This window comes from Phocoena phocoena, chromosome 15, assembly GCF_963924675.1.
Source record: "Phocoena phocoena chromosome 15, mPhoPho1.1, whole genome shotgun sequence".
In the NCBI taxonomy this organism is placed as follows: Eukaryota; Metazoa; Chordata; class Mammalia; order Artiodactyla; family Phocoenidae; genus Phocoena; species Phocoena phocoena.
In genome coordinates this window covers 13840764-13865026 of record NC_089233.1, presented here as the reverse complement: position 1 = coordinate 13865026, position 24263 = coordinate 13840764, and the positions used below count along the sequence as shown (strand labels likewise).

Sequence of the window (24263 nt, the reverse complement as noted above, 5' to 3'; positions counted from 1 at the left end):
GTCATAAGATTGGTTGGCCTACGGGGGTTCCAAAAACAAAGACTTTTCTCTAGCCTTCCAGAATGTAACATCCCTCTGGGACCCAAGAAAGATGGCTGTTTAAGTAGACAGTGGTACAAAGCTGGGTAGCATGTGCTGCTTTGTGGCAGTGAATGAGAGCTAACTGCTCAGTGCAGAAATAGGAAATGAGATGGTCCCATGACAGCCGCCATGATGGAGGAGGGCATTGATTCAGGAGAGACAGAGAGATGCCTGGGGCATTCTAGGACGAGCTTGGGAGACTGCTAGGGAGAGTCTGAAGTTGTAACATAACAAGAAGGGGGTGTACCAGAGAGTAATAGTGAGATAGAGGCTGCAGTGGGGAAGCTGAGACATGGGTGAGGTCAGAGCTTCTCCAAGAGTGGGGCCTGAGCCATGCATGAGTAGGGAGATCAAATTCACTGATTGGAGTGTGCGGGGAAAAAAAAAATAAGGAGAAAGAAATAGACTAGAAAATAGAGTGTGTCCCAGGTGGGAAGGGTGTGTCCTTCTCAGGAAGCATGTGTTTGAAGAGGTAGAGTGTGAAGTTGAGGAGTGCGCACTCTGGCCAGCAGGCCTGGATTCAAATCACTGCCCTGACACTTAGAACCACGTGGCCTCAGGTGAAGGGCAACGTTCCGTGGGTTGTTGCCGGGAATAAATGAGCTAACATACAAAGAACACTCAGAGCAGTGCCTGGTATAGTTAAGCCCACAGTAGGTTTAGCTCTTACATAGTAGTTGGAGCCAGAAGAAATTGCTACTGTTTGACCATTTTTTTATCTATACAAAAGCAGTTTTATATGGTTCAACCTAATATACTCATTCACCTCCCCCATATTCATTATAACTATATTTTGCATCTGTCATGATGTACTGTGCATTTCTTACTGTGGATTGGAATTTTAAAGGCTGTGTGCTATCCTGGCTTTCCCTGGCTAGGGAGTGGCTTTTTTAATAACAAAGTGTGGTATTTCCATAGGTACTTTGCTCTGAAGGGCCCCATCACATGCCCTTTTGCTGTCTTTGTCTAGCCCTCTTCCATGCGTCATTAAAGGGTGGGCTGGGTGCTGGGCTTTCTAGAGGTTGCCCCTACCTAGTGGCAAACAGAAGCATCTGGGTCACATAGTAGGGCCTGAGTCAACCTCACCGCCAACTCCAGGCCTCCTTCCTGGCTCCTCTTGAGGCCGGTGCACTGGCTGCCCTGCATCTTCTCCCCAAGCCTGGACTGACAGAATCAAAACAAAGCTGTATTGCAACATGGATGGACCTAGAGATTATCATACTGAGTGAAGTAAGTCAGACAGAGAAAGACAAATATCATAGGATAGCACTTATATGTGGAATCTAATTTTAAGAATGATACAAATGAACTTATTTACAAAACAGAAACAGACTTGCAGATATTGAAAATAAACTTGTGGTTACCACACACTACTATATATAAGATAGATAACCAACAAGGACCTACTGTACAGCACAGGGAACTCTACTCAGTATTCTGTGATAACCTATATGAGAAAAGAATCTGAAAAAGAATGAATATATGTAAATATATGTATAACAGAATCACTTTGCTGTACACCTGAAACGAGCACAACATTGTAAATCAACTCCACTCCAATAAAATTTAAACAAACAAAAAACCCAAAGCTGTGTTGCCTTTAAAAATAATTTTTGCCTCATTAAAAAGCAAAACCAAAAAGAGCCCTCATGTTCTCTTGGATTTAGTTGTTGGTTTTCTGTTAGAAAGTTCTTTTTTTTTTTTTTTTCAGCCCAGGAGAAATTCCAGAGGTCAGGGAAAAGACTTGGTTTCTAGAATAATACTCTGAGAGATCCAGAAAAAAATCTGAGTCCCAGCCACCAAGCTGTCCTCCACAGTCCCTTCCCACTGGGGGCTCCGTGTGGGCCCCACCTCTTCCAAATCCATGTCCTGTTTGCCTTATACCTTGGTTACCTAGGACCTGGCACCTAGAAGGGTGTCTGCCACACAGTCGGTGCCCGAGAAATATTTGTAAGGTTGAGTTAAATTGAACAATGCAAAGATAAACGTAGCTTTGATGATTCCTAAGACCCCAGGGAGGGGAGGGGGTGTGAGCCATGCCCGAGAGGCGCTCTCCTCGCCATTCAGTTTGCTTCTGGTTTATTTCTGGAACTTGCTCTTCTGGCCTCCACATCAGTGTTAAATCCACAAAATGATCTTGTTTGCTCAGAACCTGATTTTTCTCTATCTCAGGATATTCAGCTTAAGAGCAGTGTGACTTTATGAAAAATTAATTGTATTGATTATTACCAGGCTCACAGATAAATTCCACTCAGTTTGCTGCTTGCAGATCCATGCAGTATTGCCTCACGTGCCAGATGGTGCGATGCCTGTTTTCTGCCTTGGGCTATTTCCCTGAGAAGGTGCTTGTTGCCATGTGACAAATGACTCCTTCTGGGGAGAAGCACCAGGTTTGTCCCCAGGATGCTGGCTAGTCAGCTGGACTGTGGGAGATGGTCCATCTCCTCTTAGGAAGAACTACCCAGCATCCTGCCCTGGAAGCAGTCCTGGTCTGGACTCAGGAGGGTGGGTCTCTCCCCTCTCATCCCTCCTCCTCCCATGTTAGGGGAGCCCCTTTCCCCTCTCTGAGCCTCGGTTTCCTCATCTCAGCCATGAGTGTGGGTGTTTCCTGGGCACCTCCTTTGGGCCTGGTCCCGTGCTGAGTGTGAGATCCACCCAGGGTCCTGCGCTTACCCTGCAGGTCTTTTTCAGGCAATATCTGAATCGCCTCCTCTTCCTTGAAGCCTCCCTTTGTAATCACCTGGATCTTGAACTTCGGCATAGCTAGATGAAAGGTACATCTCAGAGGAGACTGGGTTTCTGTGCATAAAAATGATGCAAAATGGAGGACCCTGATAACTGATACTGCCTTTTTGGAGAGTGTGATATTGTATAAGAAATATATATGGGGCTTCCCTGGTGGCGCAGTGGTTGAGAGTCCGCCTGCCGATGCGGGGGACAGGGGTTCGTGCCCCGGTCCAGGAAGATCCCACATGCCACGGAGTGGCTGGGCCCGTGAGCCATGGCCGCTGAGCCTGCGCGTCCGGAGCCTGTGCTCCACAACGGGAGAGGCCACAACAGTGAGAGGCCCACGTACCGCAAAAAAAAGAAATATATATGGTTGGTCTTCTTCCCTGGCTCCTGCCCCAAACTTCTGAAACCCTAGGAACCTCTGGAGTGATGAGAGTGTCTTTTGTATGCTAATGAGATGACTGGTGGCTGGTGTCCTTAGATAGCTTTAGGATGGGGGCTGGTGGCCAGAAAGACCAAAGCATGATTAGAAGGTTGGAACTTTTAGCCCCATCCAGTGACTTCCAGGGAGAGGAGAGGGGCTGGAGATTGAGTTCTGTTGTCAATAGCCAATGATTCAAACAGCCAGGCTTACATAATGGAACCTTCATTAAAACCCCTAAATGATGGGGTTTGGAGAGCTTCCAGATTGGTGACTACATGGAGGTGCTGGGAGGGTGGTGTCCAGAAAGAATATGGAAGCTCTGTGCAAACCATACCCCGCCCCCATACCTGGCCCTATGCATTTCCTCCATTTGGCTGTTCCTGAGTTCTACCCTTTATAATGAACCAGTCAATGTAAGTAAAGAGCTTTCCTGAATTCTGTGAGCTATTCTAGCAAATTATCGAATCTGAAGAGGAGTTGTGGGAACCCTTGACTTCATAGCTGGTTGGTCACAAGTCCACGTGGCCTAGACTGGTGGCTGGCGTCTGAAGTGAGGACAGTTTTGTGGGACTTCCCCTTTAGGGTCTGCACTCACTCTGAGTAGTTAGTGTCAGAACTGGGTTAAATCACTGGACACCATCTTATTGGCATCCAGAGAGCTGGAGAATTAGTTGGTGTGGGATAAAAACCCCATACATTTGGTCTCAGAAGTGATGTGAGTAGAAACGGGTCATAGAGGACAACTTGGCAATATATGTTAAGAAACTGCCCTTCGACCCAATACTTGTGTTCCTAAGATATCATCTTAAGGAGGTGATCATCAAAAGACATGAAAATTTATGTACAAAGATTTACATTGTGGTATTATTTAAAATCAGAACTGATCTAAATGTCCCACACTAGGAGTTTGGTGACATCAATTTGGCTGTCGTGATTTAATGAGATACTACGTAACCATCGAAAATGATGTTTTAAAGCCTAGCTAACAATATGGAAGATTGAAATGATAGTGTGTTAAATGAAAAAAACAATGATATAAAGCTATAGAGAGAGCATGAGCCCAGTTGAGGAATATCTGTACTTAAAAAAAGTTTGGAATAAAATGCCCTAATATGTTAACAGTGGTTATTGCTGACCAGTGAATTATAGATAATTTTTTTCTTTATACATTTTGGGGGCATTTTTCATTAGAAGCATCAACTAATGTATAAACTGAAAAATGTAGCATTCCCCTGTAGGTCTAGCTCTGGTCTTTTGAGGGGGTTGTCCCCATTCCCAGAGGTCAAGTCCAGAACCTCTCAAGACAAAGAAAACTGCAGTCTTGATAGATGTGCTCTTCCTTTCTCTTTGCCCATCACCCTGTTTTTCAGTAGAGAGACCCTCCAGCGATGATCACTCTCATCCATATTCAAATCATTTTAATGGTTCTCCTTTCAGCCCTATGGAGCGTTCAGTCCATCACTGGGTGCCCGTGGCCCAGATGGGCTTTCATTGTGAGTTTCAGTTCTCATTTGCTTTGTTCTTTTGCTGTTGGGGAATTTTCCAATAGCTTTAACGGACCTGGTATGCTAAAATCAATTCAGCTTCATCTGTGGAGGTGTAAACTTTGGGGACAGATAAACTCTGTTTTAGCTCCTAAACCCTGAGAAATGCCCCTGGCTTTCTGACCACCTGGTGCCACCCTACATTAGGAGAGAATGATTATTTTTCATGACCTGGGCTACTTCGTCCGTGTAATTTCTCTACCTAATAAGTTACTGACATGCTTTTCTTTCTGAATGCTAGCTAGGGAAGGAGTTGGCGTTATTTTTGAATTCAAGGTATCATTTGAGGCAATAGGTAAGGAAAAAGGCCAGGAGCGTGGTGACACCAGAGATCCACAGTATGAACCTTGAATCACTGTCCCACCAGCCTTGAGCACAGGGCTGAGGGAGAGGCCTGCCCTGGTCGCAGGGCAGAGCTAGATGGACTTCCTTGTAGGCTGACTCCCGTCTCAGGAGACCTCCCTCTGTATCCTCCTGCCCTTGGCGTCGAGACGTCGGCTGAGTGAGGCGTGGTCTCTGCCCCAGTGTCCTTGAGCACTGTGTGACGTGATCTCAAGCTGAGCCGTGGCTCTAAGCTCTTTTAGGGCCACCTGGCACCTGGTAGGAAAACATATGGCCGCTTTAGGTAATCTTGGGCATGTTGCATTGATGAGAAAATTCTCAAAATGCAGACAAACCTCTTAATTCAGAATTTGGAAAGGGCTAAAATGTTTTCTATATCATCAATGGAAAAAAGAGGGGTGTTTGAACAGCAGATCAATAGGGTGTGAAAGAGAACACAGGCTTCCTGTTCTTCTCTTAACACTTTAACGATGTGCACAGATCCTTAGAAAGGGGCTCAAAGGACCTTAAGGATTCTCTTGGCCAACCCAGCTCATTTACACGTGAACAAACCGAGGCCTCAGTATTTGGCCGCAGACCTAATTAGCTAACATGCCTGGCTGGGAGCCCAGGGTCTTGGCTCCCAGGCTGCTTCCCTCTGCCGGAGCACACATTTATTCACGTAGCGCATTCAGAGCGCTGAATTAGCACCGATGATAATGAATCTGCTGCTAATATCTGATGCTTATTTGTTCAGACCCATCGTGCATTGAACAGCTGTCCGTCTAGCGCCTCCTTCAGAGCGTAGGTGGGAACATACCGCTGTGAATGAAATGTACGAGGAGCTTGCAGCTCCGAGAAGCCGTGATTTCTGCACCATGATTTCATCCTATTTCTAGTTGGCACGTGCGAGGTGTCACGTGGGAGGAGTAAATGACCTGCTGGACAGTCGGCAGTGAGGGAACTTGGCTGTGGTGAGCGAAGGTGTTTTTGTGAAATATGCTGCCCTCATCTTGGTCTTGGAGGACCGATATGATTTGGGCAGGTAAAGAGGATTGCAAGGTATTTCAGGTGGAAGCACTTGATGGTAGAGTGTAGAGGGCTGAAAAACAACCCCCAAAGGTATCAGATGCCCATCCCTGGAACTTGTAAATGTCACCTTGGAAAAAGGGTCTTTGCAGATGTCTTTAAATTAAGGATCCTGGGATGGGGAGATTATCCTGGATTATACGGTGGTCCCTAAATGCAATCGCAAGTGTCCTTGTAAGTGGGAGGCAGAGGGACATCACAGACGGAAGACGAGAAGGTGATGTGATCACAGAGCAGCTAGCTATTGGAGTGATGCGGCCACACGCCAAGGAAGTAAGCTTGTAGGAAGAGGCAGGAAAAGAATCTTCCTTGGATCCTCTGGAGGAGTACGGGTCTGTCCCCACCTTGATTTTGGCCCAGTGATACTGATTTGAGAGTTTTGGCCTCCAGACTGTGAGACAATAACTTTCTGTTATTTAAGCCACCACGTTTGTGTGATTGATTAGAGCAGCCCCAGGGAATTAATACAAATAGGAAAGGGAAAGCCTGCTCGGGTAAGGGTTCAGTGTGTTTGCTGGGAGGATAGTCAGATATTGAGAGAAGTGGTAATTACAGTTGACCCTTCATGGATGCTGAACCCATGGATTCGAGGGCCAGCTGCCCTGCCGATACCAAGGGATGACTGTAAATGGTTAGGGCCAGCATCTTGCATTAGTTTGAAGAGTTCTTTCAAATTTCTGCCTGGATCTTATCTTCCCACCTGGAGTGAGGGGCTCTGGAGGGGAACCACGATGTCCGGCAGATTTCTCTGCAGTCCTAACTCCCGTGTTCCTTAGGTATAGGCAGCCGCTGCTTGTTGATTGGCCTGATGAATACTGGCAGCTGCTGTAGCTGGGCTCACACTGGGTTTATTGATGACAAATCAAAGCTGTCTGGAGCTCAGAGACAATTGATGTACCTCTCATCCGCAGACTGTGATCTCCAATCGAATTCCCATGACCTACCTCGCAGGGGTGTGATGTGTTAGGAAATGCTCAGCCGACCCAGGACGAACAGGCGGCGGCAGAGGTGGGGCTCCGGAGGGAGGCACTCTGGGTGGAAAGCAGAGCAGCTCTGGTTGGGGTAAGAGGATGGGAGTTTCCCTGCTGGGTGAAATGGCCTTCTTGATGGCAGAGTCAAATTCTCTGCCAGCCCCAGAGAATGTGATTAAAGGTGGCTCTGGGGCTCTTAATGACACTCTTATTGATCTGAGGTCGTTTATGGCCGTAAAACAGCTGTAAATTAGAGGAATGAAATAAAACCAGCAGGGTACTTAACTCCTGTCCTCCTAGGAGGTTGAGAAAGCTTTCGGCACAGCTCCTGCGGCAGCAGGGAGCTGAAATGTAAGTCTGCAAAGGGGAATCTCATTCTCTTTCCTCCTGACGGTCCAAGCTAGTAACTGTCTTCTCACCGCTGAAACCTAATCGTCATCCTTGTTGGGAAAGTGTCGGCTAACACAATTCCCAGCTGGGACCACCGTTTAATTGTTTACCGGCTACTGTGTGTTAGATGCTCAGGGCCAGTTATCTCCTCCTTCCAAAGCTGTTCTTCTGTTTTTATCCCTCTTCTCTCCCTTTCCTTTACTCCCATCTCCTTTTCTCTCCCTCTTTTTTTTCTTCCTTTCTTTTGTTCCTCTTTTGGCCACCCTTTTTATCAGATTAAAGGGTTTTGACACATCACTATTTGTAAAGCAGCTAGAAGTTTCCAACAATCGCCAACCATTTCAATGCAGTAGACCACACCTTGTGACATTGGACTTTCTTTGCTTTCCCCTTGTAGAGATCCGAGAGGCCTTTCGGGTTCTGGACCGAGACGGCAATGGCTTCATCTCCAAGCAGGAGCTGGGAATGGCCATGCGCTCGTTGGGGTACATGCCGAGTGAGGTGGAACTGGCCATCATAATGCAGCGCCTGGACATGGACGGTGAGACCCGGGCCTGCAGCGTCCCCCCACTGGAATGAGCCTGGACTCATCAGGGAGATCTTGGGTTTAAGGGCCCTTGCACTTGGAGTCGAAAGACTTTGATTCATGTCTTGGTTTACCTTTGAGGAGTGGAAACTTGAACTAGATCAGGGTTTTTCAAACCACACTCCGTAGACCTCTAGGGGTCTGCAGAAGTGGTTCTGGGGCCTCTAGAGGGAGCAGGGTGAGGAAGGGGGCCTGGCTGGTGGAGCACTGAGAAGGGTTTTGTTTTGCTTTCAGAACAGCTTTGTTGAGACAGAATTCACACACCATGAAATTCACCCATGTAACTTATACAATTCAATGGCTTTGAGTGTATTCACAGATTTGTGCAACCAATGGCATAATCAATTTTAGAACATTTTCACCATCCAAAGAGAAACCCTGTACCTCTTATTCATCACCTCCCAATCCCTCTATCCCCCACCAAGTCCTAGGCAACCACTCATCTACTTTCTGTCTCTATGGACTGACCTCTTCTGGCTGTTTCATATAAATGGGATCATGTAATAACAGTCCTTTGTGATGGGCTTCTTTCACTTAGGGTAATATTTGTAGGGTTCATTCATATTGTGGCATGTATCACTACTTCGTTGCTTTTTATGGCCAAATCACATTCCATCATTTGGCTATAACAGCTTCTTTTCTCTGTCTTACATACTGGGTTTCTACATACAATCACATTGAGGAAAAGGGGTTCACTGTATCTAAACAGTTCTGAAAAATGACGGCATTTGATGATCCTTAAGATTCTTTCCTGCTCTAAAACTGGCTGTGACCTTCCTGCCTTGGCTGAAGGTCCAGGAAGGAGCCTTCTTATTTTGTTGTTTTCAACACACACTCTCCCCCTCTGAAAAGCAGCTTGATTCCAGGTGTAAAGGGTTCAAAGTGGTGGGCTCTGGGGACTCTTGGGTATACTCATGAAGTAGAGACCAAGTAGAAGGAAATATAGGAGGGGGGCAGGATGTCTTTGGGAGAGACAGATGAAGACCCTGGTAGGGAGGTGTTTGCTTGGCCTGCAGACTAATTGCAAGAACATGGCTGTGTCCTGTTATCCTGCTGGATTTGTTGGAAGGATGATAATAAGTGTGACCGTATGGTGAATGGACCCCAGTGCCAACCACCAAGTGCAGCTGTGGGCATTTATTTGCTGGTTCAGGAAAGAGATATTTTATCAGCGATGTTCAGTTGTATGTGGAGTGCCAACCCTGTCCTCACAGCCTTGATGGATTGTGACTCACTGGGTCTTTGCAGGCCTGAATCGACCTTGCTTTGTATGTAGAGGTATTTCTGACAACCTGGAGCAAAGCACATGTTGTATATGTCCATGAATTCCCATCATCACTTCAGAGATACATTTCCAGAAAAAAGAAAAAAAAGAGTTTCTTCCTTAAAAGAAACTCTCCCACAACTTGTAAAATAAAACATGGTCCACTGGACTAAGAGCAAATGGAATTAGCAACGTTTAGTCCAGATGATCTGGGGCTATCGTGGGAGAGTCACTCCTCTGAGATTTAAGGGTCTTCGTCCAGGTCCATCCTTGTTCTGTGTATATCCATTCATCAGACCCTGGCTCACGGGGAATTTTTATATTTTTTTTCAAATCCTCCCTGATTCCACCAGGACTCGGGAGTCCCCAGGGGATCTCGTGTTGATGGTGCTGTTCAGTGGGCCCGTCAGGACTCAGGCATCCATATCCATATAGGGGTTACAGTTTAAGAGACTTCAGGTTTCACCAGTTTAGCGGCGGGCGGGCTCTAGAGCTCAGGCTCAGTAGTTGTGGCGCACGGGCTTAGCTGCTCTGCGGCATGTGGGGTCTTCCCGGACCAGGGTTCGAACCCACAGCTTCCTCAAACTTTTGTTGCCTCCAAAAGATTCAGCGTACAACAAATGTACAAACAATGTAGCAGAGTAGGCAAAAGGAATTGCTTTTGCAACATATCAAATGCTTAAGTGTGAAAAGAGCTAAGGGAAGAAAAATGCCCAAGCTGAGGCTGAAGTGTGTGTTTTTACATGTTTTGCAAATGATGCTGGTAAGTAAAATTTCTGGGGTCCTGAGTTCTGGATATGGATGGTCTGTCAGTGTCCTTCTCTTAATGGGGCCTTTTGAGCTGTTCTGTTAAAAAAAAAAAAAAAAATCAGGTTCTAATTATATCCTTCCTCCCCAGCTTCTGTAACTGGGGATTCTCTGCAGAGATTTGGCCCTACCTAATTAAGCTTCTCTTTGGCGTGAAACTTGTAGAATGGCAGAGGTTTTTATGGCGAAATGCCACACACACACACACACACAAGTGTTTGGGCCAGAACTTAGCATTCTTTGCTGTAAGATGACCGCGCCTCCTGGCCCGCAGATCCTGGTCCTGGTATCCAGGGGCGGCAGGAAGATGGCGGTGCCTCCCTGCATCCCAGCTGGCTGTGATTAGCAGCAGGTCTGGCCCACATACTGATCTTTTCTTTCTGGGGTCCCTGTTGGTTTGCCCAACGGTGAGGTCATAGCTTCGGCACGAGGCCCAGATGGAATTAGCCTGAGTCTGTGCAACCTTAGTCTCTCCATGAGGCTTTCATTAGGTGGTTCCTTGGGAGTGGGGTGCCTTGCCGGCTCTGCGTGTAACAGTAACCTCCCTGGATTAGGGAGCTCAGTGGGGTTTCCTGGACACAGAGCCAGCAGGAGCCTGACGGTACCAGTGTGTGTGGAGCTGGTTTTCCAGAGGGTGGAATGGAAGACAGGCAGTAGGGTCTGGAATTGCTCACCTGGCCGTGGCCCATTTGCCTTCAGTGCTGAGAATGAGCTGTGTGTGTGCACCGCCTAGGCCAAACTACTCCAAGTTAGATAAACAGAAAACCCAAACTTCTGCCCAATGCCCAGTGCTTGCTTTATGGCCCATGACTGCAAATGTTCTTTCAGCCTCTGCAGCTGATATGCCTTTTGTCCTGACACCAGTTTGGGACCAAGATTCACCTTTCCTGGATGCTTTATGCCAGGATCTCACCTTCAGCCCAGTTTCTGGAAGCCTGCAGTCCTCTCCGTCAGGCTCCTGGAGGCATTTAAGCCCAGTGCCCTAAGGCACTCCTGGCATTGGGAAATCAATTTCTCTCCAATGCATCGCAGTACCAGTTATGTACCATCCTTGGAGGAATTGATCAAATAGTCACCCCACCACCACCGAAAGTATCTACAAAGCTTAAATCTTTTATATTAGAAACAGGTTGAGAAAGAGACTGTGGGCTCTGCCATGCCCCCATCTGCTCCCATCAGCTCTGTGGCTCCCATGATAGCTCCTGGGGCCCCTCAGAGCTTCCTGTACTGTTCACTGGGGGATAAGGGCTTGGTATCTTCAAGACCAAAGGGATATTTTTGACTCTTTTCTACGTTTTAATGGTTTCACAAACCACACCACTGTGGCCATCTGGAGTGAATCCAGCCAGCTTTGCAAGTAATTTCCTGAAACCATCAAACCATCAAACCAGGAGATGCTTTCAGCAGCCAATGGCCTCTGCATGGGTCCCACTCACATTTCTTAACGCAACCCTCTCCTGTTCCAAGCTGCCCTCACCTCTCGTTCACTCAAGGAACAAAACAAATGCAGCCCTTGCCCTCTGCATCCTTGATTTTCCTTCTACCCCTCAGAGATGCAGAATCTCGTGAAATTCCAATGAATTTGGGGTTTTGAAATGAATTCTTATCTCTCAACAGGTTTGTAGGGCTTTTTTTTGTTCTTTTTTTAAGGTTCACCACTGTCTGGATGGCGAGTATGATTCAGCTTAGTTCCATTTAAAAAGGATTTATCTGGTGTCCATTATGTGTGAATTTGCTTAATTTTATGGTTGGCAAGATGCTCTTTCGGTTCATTCTGAGGCAAACCACTAGCTGCAAAGAACGAAATTATGGCCAGAGTCACATGAAAAAGTTAGCAGTGTCCCCATTTTTAGCCTGTGTATTGATCCTTTGATGATTAGTCATATAATTATGACTTTGCTGCTTTCATTTGTGATCGTCTAGAAGACAGAAAAGTATAAGCTTTATTCCAAGTATAGCTCACCTCCACTTCACATTCAAACACTAATTTGGGTGCTCTGAAACTGGCCTAGGTCTATTGTGTGAGCTCAAATACACACTTCTTTTATTTATTTATTTATTTAGAAGTACAGTTGATTTACAAGGTCATGTTATTTTCAGGTGTACAGCAATGTGATTTAGTTATACATACACACACACACACACACACACACACACACACACTTTTCAGGATTCTTTTCCATTATAGGTTATAACAGATATTGAGTATAGTTCCCTGTGCTATGCAGTAGGTCCTTGTTGCTTATCTATTTTGTATACAGTACTATGTATATGTTAATCCCAAACTCCTAATTTATCTCTACCCTTCCTTTCCCCTTTGGTAACCATAAGTTAGCTTTCTAAGTCTGTGAGTCTATTTCTGTTTTGTAAATAATTTCATTTGTATCATTTTTTTAGATTCTTCCTGTAAGTGATATCACATGGTATTTGTCTTTCTCTGACTTACTTCGCTTAGTATGATAATCTCTAGGTCCATCCATGTTGCTGCAAATGGCATTACTCCATTCTTTTTTATGGCTGAGTAGTATTCCATTGTCTCTATACACTTTTTTCCTGTATGTGAGGGAAGATGCTCACCCACAGACTCCGTGAAGTGGGACCATCTGATGGAAGCAGCTGGGGCTTTTTAGCATTGAGCACAGGTTCCTGAACTTGAGTGCACATCAAAAAAAAAAAAAAAAAAGGAAACGTGCTAAACAAACAGACCAGTGGAGTCAAAAACCCCAGGGTGGGGCACAGGAACCTGCGTCCTTTAACAAGGCTGAGCAAGAAGGTCTGAGGAGGAATAAATGCCTAAAAAGCAAATAAGGATTTTTTTTCTGCTGGGGATTTGATGAAGAAAGAACAGTCTGTGGTCAGTCAGTCCTGCCTAAAAGCTGGAGGCTCTCCCAGTGCTTGCACATGCTGGGGCCTTGGCTTCCTCCCTCCTCCAGCTGTGGCCCAGGGGCTTGCAGAATCGCCATCACCTGGGAGCTTGCTTAAAATGCTGACTCTCAGGCCCACCCCAGACCTGCTGATTCAGAGCCTGCATTTTACCAAGACTCATGTGCACAGCCAAGTTTGAGAGGTATTAGTCTAGGGCACACCATCAGAAACAGGAAGCAAACCCAAGTGTGCTTCCTTCTTTGAGGATCTCTCCCATGCAGTTGCAGCCCTTCCCTAATCTGCCAGTAACTCAAGGCAAAGATTTGTAACTAAAAGCTGCAAGTAATTCACAAAGCCAAAGTTTTGGTGAAGGTCAATCAGGAAAATCTCTCTCCATCTGTTTGCATCTGTGAATAAGCATGATTGGCATCAAACTATTTCATATTTCATTCTATGTTAGGGAGTTATTGTTGAATGTATTTCGACCTTATTACGGTAAGTCTTCGCTGGGTAATGATAATAATAACTAATACTTACGTAATGCTTGCCATGCTCCCAATAATAACTTTGAGTATGATAGTACTGTCTAACACATCAGAGTCTTCACCATGAGCTGCTGTTCTAGCACTTTACTTATTAACTTATTTAGTCCTCATAACAGCCATAGGTACTAATATGATCCTCATTTATTACATGAGAATAATGAAAGACCAGAGTTTCAAGTTACTTGCCCGTGTCATGCTACTAGTAAGAGCCCTACGCATTTAAGATCTTAACCACATATCTTGTAGATATGTTGTTATTCTTTTTGTGATTTAATGGACGTAGATCACTCAGGGTGACAATGGGACATTGAAGCAGTGACTTAACAGGACACAGGCACACATGCATACACATACCAGAGTCATGATGTCACGCAGATATTTCAAACCTATATGTGAGTGTTTTGGTTATCAATTACCATTCCAGGTAGTCTCCTGCTGTCAACTTTGGTTGGATGATAAACTCCAGCTACTCTCCAGGTTATCCTTGAATGAGTCAAGCCCGACCCTAAAGCAGAATTTGTGAAATGAAGATGTGTGAGCTATTGGATTTCTTGTTGCTTTAGCGAGGGGTGTCCTTTAGGGCCTTGTGGGATATATAGTGATAGTGGATGTTTGCGAAAACTCCACTCCGACTTTCCTATTACCCTAGGCAGCTCCTGACAGGAAGGGTCTGCCATCTCAATTGTATTGACTGTTGCTCACATTGGACCCAAGTTTCCACTAAAGACCAAACTGTTCAAGCCACTTCCAGCTACTCAGTCCAGCATACTAAAAACAGAATTTCTGGTCCTTAGGCTCATTTCATTAAGAGCCTCCTCAGCCAATATTATATTCTGTCTCCCTTGTTTTAACACCCTGGAACCCATCGCTACACCTCTCCCCCCCGTTTACAATGAGATAAATTAGCAACATCTTGTGACTGTGTTCTTCTCCCATTAGCAGACTTGGAACTTCTCCTGGGATGTGCTGATCTGATTCTAGTCATGGGTTTAGAGGCAGTGAAACTTGGTAGAAGTAGATCTTGAAAATGGGCATCTCTGTTCAAGGCAACTGCCTCATCTTTGTTTATTTCCAGTCTTCAGGGTCACCAGGCTCTGCGAGCTGATCTTGTCTGACCTAAGGGACGTATCAGAGAGGACACCAAGGAGACTTGGCCATTCAGTTTTCTGAACCCACGCAGAGGTCCCCACTCTAAGTCCCAGGTCCCACTTCTTTCCAACCAGTGCCCTAAATTTCACATAAGAGACTTGATGAGTCTGTGACTTCAACTTAATACTTCTTTTGACCACCCAATTAAATTTGGGGTCTTCCCTTCAGTTGTAAGAAATAAGTGATTATCTGGGGCTACCCTAGAAGCACTCTGGTTGTCTGACTGTAACCTGAGCTGAGAGTTTCAAGGCCTGAGCTTGTTAGAAGCAGCCTTGTTGTCATAATTGCTGTTGTAAAAGTCAAACATAGTAGCTACATGAGTCTTCAAAAACCTTGCTTCAATAATTATTTTATCCCAAGAAACCACAGATGACATTTAGTTAATTATGATGCCAGTCATGCCGTAGATAACAGTATGCCATTTTTCATTAGCAAGGAGGTCAGCACTTCATTTAAGATCACAGATAAGCAAGCCAATCTCAGAATCCCACTTGAGTAGTGTGTTTTCTCCTGGTACCACATACTGTGTCATCGAGAAAACAGAAGTCATCCTGGATTCCTAGGAGGGAGAGTATTATGTGAAATGTAAGAACCTGCTGAAATTCTTCATACATAAATAATGTTTCTCTTAGGCAGGATTTACCAAAAGGAATATATGAAAATGCCCATCTCAGAACACCCAGACCAGTATCGAGTATTATTTAACAAATCATTACTAATAGGATTGGTGAAAAACGGGGACTTAGTTTTTACTCATAAGTGAGATGATATATTTTTCATATGTTGATTGGTTATCTATTTTTTTTCCTTTTTGCAGATTGTCTTTTTTTTTTTTTTTTTGGTCTGTTTCAGTAAGGACAGGCTAAATTATGCTGTAGTGATAAATAATCCCCCCAAATATCAGTGGCTTAATACTACAAAGTAAAACGTCTCACCCAGGCTATATGTCCATTGGGGGCTGGTTGGGAGTTTCCTCTTAGTCATCCTCACTCAGGAATCCTGGCAGAGGGAGACTTCTGTCTGTACTTCCATGATAGCTGTGGCAAGGGAAAGAGACTGAGTGAAGCACTTAGTGATTCTTAAAGTTTTTGTCGCTTCTCTTCTCATCTCATTGGATAGAGCAAGTCATGTGGCTGTGCCTCATATCAAGGGCTGTTGGGAAGTTGAATCTGACTCCGTGACCACAAGGGCATGAACTAGAAATGTTTGAACAACACTAATGATGACTTATGGATTTTAGGCTTTTTCTTTTTTCATTAGAATGTTACATTCATTGCAAAATTTTATTTCAGGAAAAATTTTTAGAAATACTATGAATAGGGGCAAAAATGATTATTATGGGAGATTTTACACATTCCTTTAGACTTGATCAAGTACGTAAAACTAAGTAACAGAATTTGAATGACATTGAATGTGCATGTATATGAGTGTGTGTGAGTGTGTGTGTGTGTGTGTGTGTGTGTAATATAAATTTTGTTCCTTTGAAAAGAGAATACTCTTCTTTCGAAGTGATTCTGGAATGTTAGCAAACATAACTGTGTATTAGGCCACAAAGACAACCTAATTAAATTCCAAAGGACAAATATTACAGGCACATTCTTTGACTACAATGCAGTAAACCAGAAATTAATAACAAACTTTTGAATAAGAATCCCACCCACTTGGAAATGTGAAAATGAAAAACCAAAAATCTTTCAATTTAATTAACAGATCCAAGAGCTGATTCTTTGGGGGAAAAAATGCAATAAATTGACAAATAAAGCATATTTATTTAAGAATTAAAGAGAGTTATCACTAAACTAAACTAGAAATGAAAAAATATGGAAGAGTTTTAAAAAGAATACTTGATACAATTTTATGTGAATACATTTGAACAGCTACATGAAATGGAGATTTCTGGAAAAAGATAAGTAATTGAAACTGATTCAAGCTGAAATAAGTAGTCTAAATCAGAAGTTGCATACTTGCAGCCTACCAGCCAAATTCAGCTCTTAGCCATGTTTTGTCTCACACATCATTTTATAAAGCAGAAAATCTCATATTAAAAATCTGCATTTTTCCCTCTTAAAATATGGGAGAATTTGACAAGTCTGGACCTGCATTCCTTCACTGCAATAATTTGGTGGAGTTGAGTAGCTATCCTCTCTAGGCAGGGCAAATGCCACAGTCTCCACCAGTCCCTATTGTCTTACATCTGCCTGTTTTCTTTTGATGGACTAGCTTAGGCCCTATGGACATGGGAGTTTGTGACTCTGCCTTAATCGACCAGTGAGTGATGAGGGCCTCTTTCACTGCTGAGGCAATCAATTTCTCATTTCCTTTAGTTTTAATTGTAAGGTGTTTTTGTTTTGATTTTCTGTTTTGGTTTATGTATTGCTTATTTTTTGTCATTTCTAGCAACTTCAGTAGATTACTTATTTTAATTTAATTCCTCGTTATTTAATAATTAAGGCAACTAGGACAATAAATTTGCCACTGAGAAGACTTTAGTAATCTCTCCAAAATTCTGATAGATAGTTTTGTTTCATTCTTCTCTATATAATATTTTATTATAGTTTTTAATTCCCTCTGCTCCCCTACAATCTTTTTAGGGAAGTGTTTTGTAGTTTCCAAGTGACTGGGATTCTAAATTTCTAGTTTACATTTAAATTTTCTATTTTCATTGCCCATTGGAAAATAAATATGACCTGCTATTTGCTAGGATTTTCTTTGCAAGCAAGAATAAGATGAACTTTTATGAAGGTATTTCCTCTATGGTATAGGCTTTTACATATGCATAGAAGTTATCTTCATATTACGTATATCCCTTCCACCTGTATTTTTGGTTATTTTATCTGAGATAAATTACTGTGATGTGTCAAAGTCTCCCACTGCTGTTACCTTACTTCCTCGGTGTACTTCCAACTGTTTTTATTTTAATTTTTAATGCACTGTCTGCCCTCATAGTGGATTTTACCTTTTATCAATGTAAATGTTCTTGAAATGCTTTTGAGTTATGCTTTTGCTTTCTGTTGATTTTTACCACATAACCTTTTTGCCTGTGTTTGCATAACATTTATTGTTATGTGTGGTCATTGGGGAACATTCACAATTATTCAGCTTCTTCCAGGAACACAGTGCACTGCACTCCTGCCCTTTCTGTGTGATTTTGTTAGGTGTATAAAGCAATTTGTGCCACTATGTTTTAATTTTTAATTATTCTGAGAGCCTTTTTATGGGCAAGCTTAGCCTATCGTTTGTTTCAGAATTTTTCAGTTGGGTCTTAATTCTTTTGTTTTATGCTGGTTTCCATGTGTACCTAAGGTATTTAATTTGTCTTCTTTCTTGACTACAGTGGGTTGTTTTGTTTTTTTTTAATACAACGGATTTTTTTTTTTTGGCCATGTCATGTGGCTTGCAGGATCTCAGTTCCCCAACCAGGGATCCGACCTGGGCCATGGCAGTGAAAGCCTGGAATCCTAACCACTAGGCCACCAGGGAACTCCCACAGTGGGTTTTTTTAATTGAAATATAATTGACATATAACTTTATATGAGTTTCAGGTGTACAACATAATGATTTGATATTTATTTATGTTGCAAAATGATCAACACAATAAGCCTAGTTAACGTCCATCACCGTACATAGTTACATAATTTTTTCTCTTGATAAGAACTTTTAAGATCTATTCTCGTAGCAACTTTCAATTATGCAATACAGAATTATTGTTAACAATAGTCACCATGCTGTACATTACATTCCCATGACTTATTTATTTTATAATTGGAAGTTTGTACCTTTTGTCCACCTTCACCCATTTCACCCACCCTCCACCCGCTACCTCTGGCAACCACCCATCTGTTCTCCAAATTAATGAGCTTGGCTTTTTTTTTTTTAAGATTCCGTATACAAATGAGATCATGTGGTATTTGTCTTTCTCTGACTTATTTCACTGATACCCTCAAGTTCCATCCATGTTGTCACAAATGGCAAATACCTTTCCTCTTTTTTTATGGCTAAATAATATTGCTGTGTGTGTGTGTGTGTGTGTGTTTGTGTGTGTACGTGTGTGTGCTGTATCCTCTTGATCCATTCATCCATCAGTGGACACTTAATTTGTTTCTATATCTTGCCTATTGTAAGCAGTGCTGCAGTGAACAAGGGGATGCAGGTATCTCTTTGAGTTAGTGTTTTCATTTTCTTCAGATAAGTACTCAGAAGTGGAATTGCTGGATCATATGGAATTTCTGTTTTTAATTTTTTGAGGAACTTCTATACTGTTTTCCAGAGTGGCTGCACCAGTTTGCATTACCACCAGCAGTGCACAAGGGTTCTCTTTCCTCCACATCCTCATTCACACTTGTTATTTCTTGTCTTTTTTTTTTTTTTTTTTTTTTTTTTTTTGCGGTACACGGGCCTCTCAATGTTGTGGCCTCCCCCATTGCAGAGCACAGGCTCCGGACGCGCAGGCTCGGCGGCCATGGCTCACGGGCCCAGCTGCTCCGCGGCACGTGGGATCCTCCCGGACCGGGGCACGAACCCGTGTCCCCTGCATCGGCAGGCGGACTCTCAACCACTGCGCCACCAGGGAAGCCCTTCTTGTCTTTTTGATAATGGCCATTTAGCAGGCATGAAGTAGTATCTCATTATGGTTTCAGTTTGCATTTCCCTGATGATTGCATTTTCACGTGCCTGTTGGCCGTCTGCATGTCTTCTTTGGAAAGACGTCTATGCAGATCTTTTGTCCATTTTTAAATCGAATTTTTTTTCGCTATTGACTTCTATCAGTTCTTTATATATTTTGGAAATTAACCCCTTATTAGATATATGATTTGAAAATAAAATTTCCCATTCAGTAGGTTGCCTTTTCATTTTGTTGATGATTTCCTTTGCTGTACGGAAAGCGTGCTTTTGTTTTGTTTTGTTTTTTTAGTATTACCCTCTCAGTTGTTTGGAAGTTAGATATCTTACTTTCAATTTTTCTAGTAATGGCCACAAAGTTTTTGCGAGTTTAACTCCTAACATCAGCTACAAATTAATAATACTTGCTTTTGTGGAAGATGAGAAGTTAACTGTCTCCCCCTTTTCTCTTTTCTATTCTTTGTTAATTTCAATATATGGCTGTTATAAATATGCCTCCCCCTTTTTAAAAACAATTTTTATTCTTTTCAATTTTAAAGAATATGATCAGTTTTATCACCATATTTGAAACACTTATTTTGCCTGAACATTTAACTGGTTTGAGTGCTTATTTAACTCATTTTCTGCTTCTTATTTTAATTAGTATGCATTTGTTTCTGCATAAACTTTCTAAAATGTCATTGTTATTGTTTTGGTTTTTTTTTCCAGAAGTTTACTTCAATCCTAAATCTTCTGAGTATTTGAAATCTGAGAATGTCCTTCTCTTGATAAACAGATGACAACTTGGTTTAGGTATAGAATTCTTGCGTTTCAGCCTTTTGTTTTTAAAGTTCTGTGATTGCTACTCCATGATTTTTGGTTTTTCATGTTGTGAGGAAGCTCATGACCAACCTACTTCTTATTCCTTGTGAATAACCTTATGTTTTCAGGATGTGATTATTATCTGTGAAGTGTGAACATCTCACCCGCCTGTTTACTTTTCTGTAGTTGCTAACGGTGGTTGGTGCTTGGTTATCGAAGATGTTGGGGTTCTTTGCAGTATGAGTCACTCTCAATTTTCCAGAGTTTTTTCCCTAGGAAATCTTTTTTCCACCCTTTTTGTTTTCCACCCTCTTTGCTCCACAGATTTCACTCTCTCTTTCTAGCCTTATATGCAGATTAGATCCTGGGCTGTGGTTTCTGCATCTCCCCCTCAGCTGTCCTTTCTCCTTCTTTGTCTTCAGTCTTCTGCATTTCTCACATATATTTTGTTCTTCTCTACTTTGAGGTTTTCCAGTGAAAAGTCTACTGATCACTGGATTTTATTTCTGTGACACTGCCTTCTCATCTCCGTAATCTTTTTCTTGTCACTTTTCTAACTTGGTTGATACAGCATCTTCTCGGTGTTGTTGAGGAATACATTGGATACTTTTTGAACATTCTTTGGTATATCTGTTTGAGAGTGAGGTAGTTGCCAAGTTCTGAGCAACTGGTTGTCACTTTTGAACCACAGCATCTCTTCATAGGTCTCTTGATTTTCCAGTAGAGGCCGACTCAGGGTCAGGTCAGACTAGGCTCCAGCAGAGATGGATGCAGGACAGTAGGCAAATCTGCTTCTAGCGCCATGCAAAGAAGGGGTGGTGTGAAGGAATTATAGGCGGTACTTACTCAACAACCTAGGAAATCGAAGAGGAAGCCAAGTAGGTGTCTCTTATAAGAGGGATCCCAGTATACCTGGAATCCCTGTAAAAAATGATCCCTGAAGTTTCTGTGTCTGTGTTATGTGGGTCCATCTCATTTTTCCTTTTTGCCTTTTTGCCTTATTTCCGTGAGTAGAAATTTTTAGATCAAATAGTAATGGTAATTGCAGACAGTTTTTTTCTTGGTTTTGATTTTAATGGAAAAGTCCCCAGATTTTGAACTTAAGCTTGCAAATGGTATTGATTGCTGTTTGATATGAATATTAGTTACAATGTTAAGCTAATATATCGTATTCTTGATTTACCTTTTCTTCTTTTAAAGCAATCATGGCTATTAGGTAACTTTTTGACATCTATTGAGATAATTATATAGTGTTTATTATTTTACCCGTTGATCATATGTATTATTTAATTGAATTTACTAAAATTAAAAAACTCCTGCAGTTCAGGGATGATTCTTCAGGATGAGTTTCTCTTACAATATCCTGTTGTGTTTGACTAGCTATTGTCTGGGGTTTTTATTTAGGTTTTTGCATTTATATCGGTGAAAAATAATTGATCCATTGCTTTTTCTTTCCATTTGGCAGGTTTTTGTATCAGGGTTTGCTGAACTTATAAAGGTATTGGAGACTTTTCCATCTTTTTATGCACCAGAAGAGATTATAAAATAATTATTTCTTAATATTCACACATATTCCTGTGAAATCATGTAAACATAAAAGTTTGGGAGTATTCTTTAACAGTATTTAGTTTATATTGTGTTTACTAATCTGTTCAAATGGTCATTTTCTTTAGTGAATTTGATTATCTATTTGTTCCCGGAAATTACCCATTTCTTTTGGTTTTCAAATGTGTTAACCTAAATGTATACTTGTTTGTCATTCTTTATATGTTGATATCCTTTAATTCTGTAAATATATCATCTTTGTGATTTCTAATATATATACTTATTTTATCTCTTTATTCTTACTTTGATTTTCAGATGATTTTCCTTATATATATATTTTCTCAGAGAATTATATCACCATCTTGATTATCAGTGATATTAGTTCAGTTTTTGGAGGGAGGGTTTACATTGTGAACTTTACTTCTGCTAGTAGTTTTTTAGTTTTGTTGTATTCTTTCCTTATTTTCCCCAGCTTCTTGCTCATCTCAGCCTTTACCAACTGATTTCTAATTTTTAATTGATTCATAATTCAAATAACCTAAAATGCATAATTCTTGAGTGCAGTTTGAGGGGTTTTGACAATTATATATGGCAGTGTAATTCATACCCTAATATAAAATATAGAAACTTTCTTTAGTTCCTTGACAAATAAATTTTCCTATTCTGTGGCTTATATATTCATTTCTTAATAGAGTCTTTTGATTAGCAGATACTTTAAGTTTTGATTAAATCCAATTTATCACTTTTTTTCATGTTCAGTGATTCTTGTCTAAAAATTTTTGCTTACATCAATAATGTTATAAAAATATTTTACTACATTTTCTTCTAGAAAATTTATGATTCTAGCTTTTAAATTTAGGTTTGTGATCCATATGAAATTCATTTTTGTGTATGGAGTGTGGTAGAAGTTGAGGTTCAGTTTGCCCACTACAAGTTTTTGGTTATTTTAAGCACAATTTGTTAAAAAGACTTTTCTATCCAAGTCATTGAATTGACTTGGAACCTTGATTGGGTATCGATCGACCATAAGTGTGACAGCCTGTTTCTGGATTCTGTCTTCTATTCTATTGACCTATTTGACTATTTATTTTGTACACTAACACATACTGTCTTGATTCCTATAGTTTTATGTCAACTCTTGAAATCAGGATGTGTATGTCCTGAAACTGTTCATCTTTTCCAAAATTATTATGGTTATTCTAGATCCTTTGCATTTCCACATAGATTTTAAAATCAGCTTGTAAGTTTTGTCAACAAAACTACCTGGGATTTGGATAGCGATTGCATTAAATCTGTAGATGAATTTTAATAGAATGGACATATTAACAACAGTAAGTCTATAAAAAGGGTATGTCTCTCCATTTCTTTAGATCATATTGAACTTTTCTCAACCATATTTTATGTTTTATTTTGGATGACTTGCACATCTTTTGTTAGATTTATTCCTAGGTACTGATGCTTTTTTTTTTTTAATTTTTATTGGAGTATGGTTGCTTTACAATGTTGTATTAGTTTCTGCTGTACAGCAAAGTGAATCAGTTTTATGTATACATATGGCCCCTCTTTTTTAGATTTCCTTCCCATTTAGGTCACCACAGAGCACTGAGTAGAGTTCCCTGTGCTATACAGTAGGTTCTCATTAGCTATCTATGTTGTACATAGTAGTGTATATATGTCCATCCCAATCTCCTAATTCATCCCACTCCCCCTTCCCCCCCTCGATATTGACACCATTGTAAATTATATTGTTTTAAAATTTTGCTTTCAGATTGTTTGCTACTGGTATGTAGAAACACAGTTGCTTTTTTTTTTTGGTAATACAGTTGCTTTTAAAATTGAATTTCTATTCTGATATCTTGCTAGTTCTAGTAGTTTTTAATACTTCCATGAGATTTTCTACATACTCAAAGGTATTGTTTGTGACAAATAGTTTTACTTCTTCCCTTCTAAGTTTTATGTCTTTTATATTTCTTTTCTTGCCTTGTCATACCAGCTAGGATTGATTAAAGTGATAAGAGGAGACATTTTTATTTCTTTCTTGATCTTAGGGAAAATCTTTCACCATTAAGCTTTTTGTTGATGCTTTTTTCAGATTTTTTTCAGATTCTAGATTGCTGAGAATTTTTATCTGGAACAAGTGTTGAATTTTTTCAGCTACTTTTACTGCATCTATCAAAGTGATCATATTTTTTTTCTTATATTCTGTTAATGTACTGAATTATGTTGATATATTTTCATGTTAAACCAACTTTATATTCCTAGAATACACCAGATCAGGACATGATATATTTTCCTTTTCAGATATTGCTGGACTTGATTTGCTGAAATTTTGTTAAGGATATTTGCATCTATGTGTATGAGGCATATTGGTCTGTAATTTTCTTGTAATTTCCCTGTCAAGTTAAGGTGTCAGGTTTAAGCTTGTCCCATAAAATGAGTTAGAAAGCTTTTTTCTTTTTGTTTTCTCTTTTATGTTCTGAAAGAGTTTGTATAAGATTGGCATTTTTCTTCCTTAAATGTTTATTTGAAGC

The 24263-nt window shown here is 41.4% G+C and overlaps 1 protein-coding gene across 2 annotated transcripts in view; it reads left to right on the top strand.

Annotated features, from left to right (window-relative positions):
- The window catches only part of CALN1 (calneuron 1), a 458323-nt gene that overhangs the window by 226048 nt on the left and 208012 nt on the right, over positions 1-24263 (top strand). For both annotated transcript variants that reach the window (XM_065893120.1, XM_065893121.1), the window contains one exon: positions 7948-8091. In XM_065893120.1, the coding sequence (XP_065749192.1) occupies positions 7948-8091 (144 nt within the window). The remainder of the gene's footprint in view (positions 1-7947; positions 8092-24263) is intronic.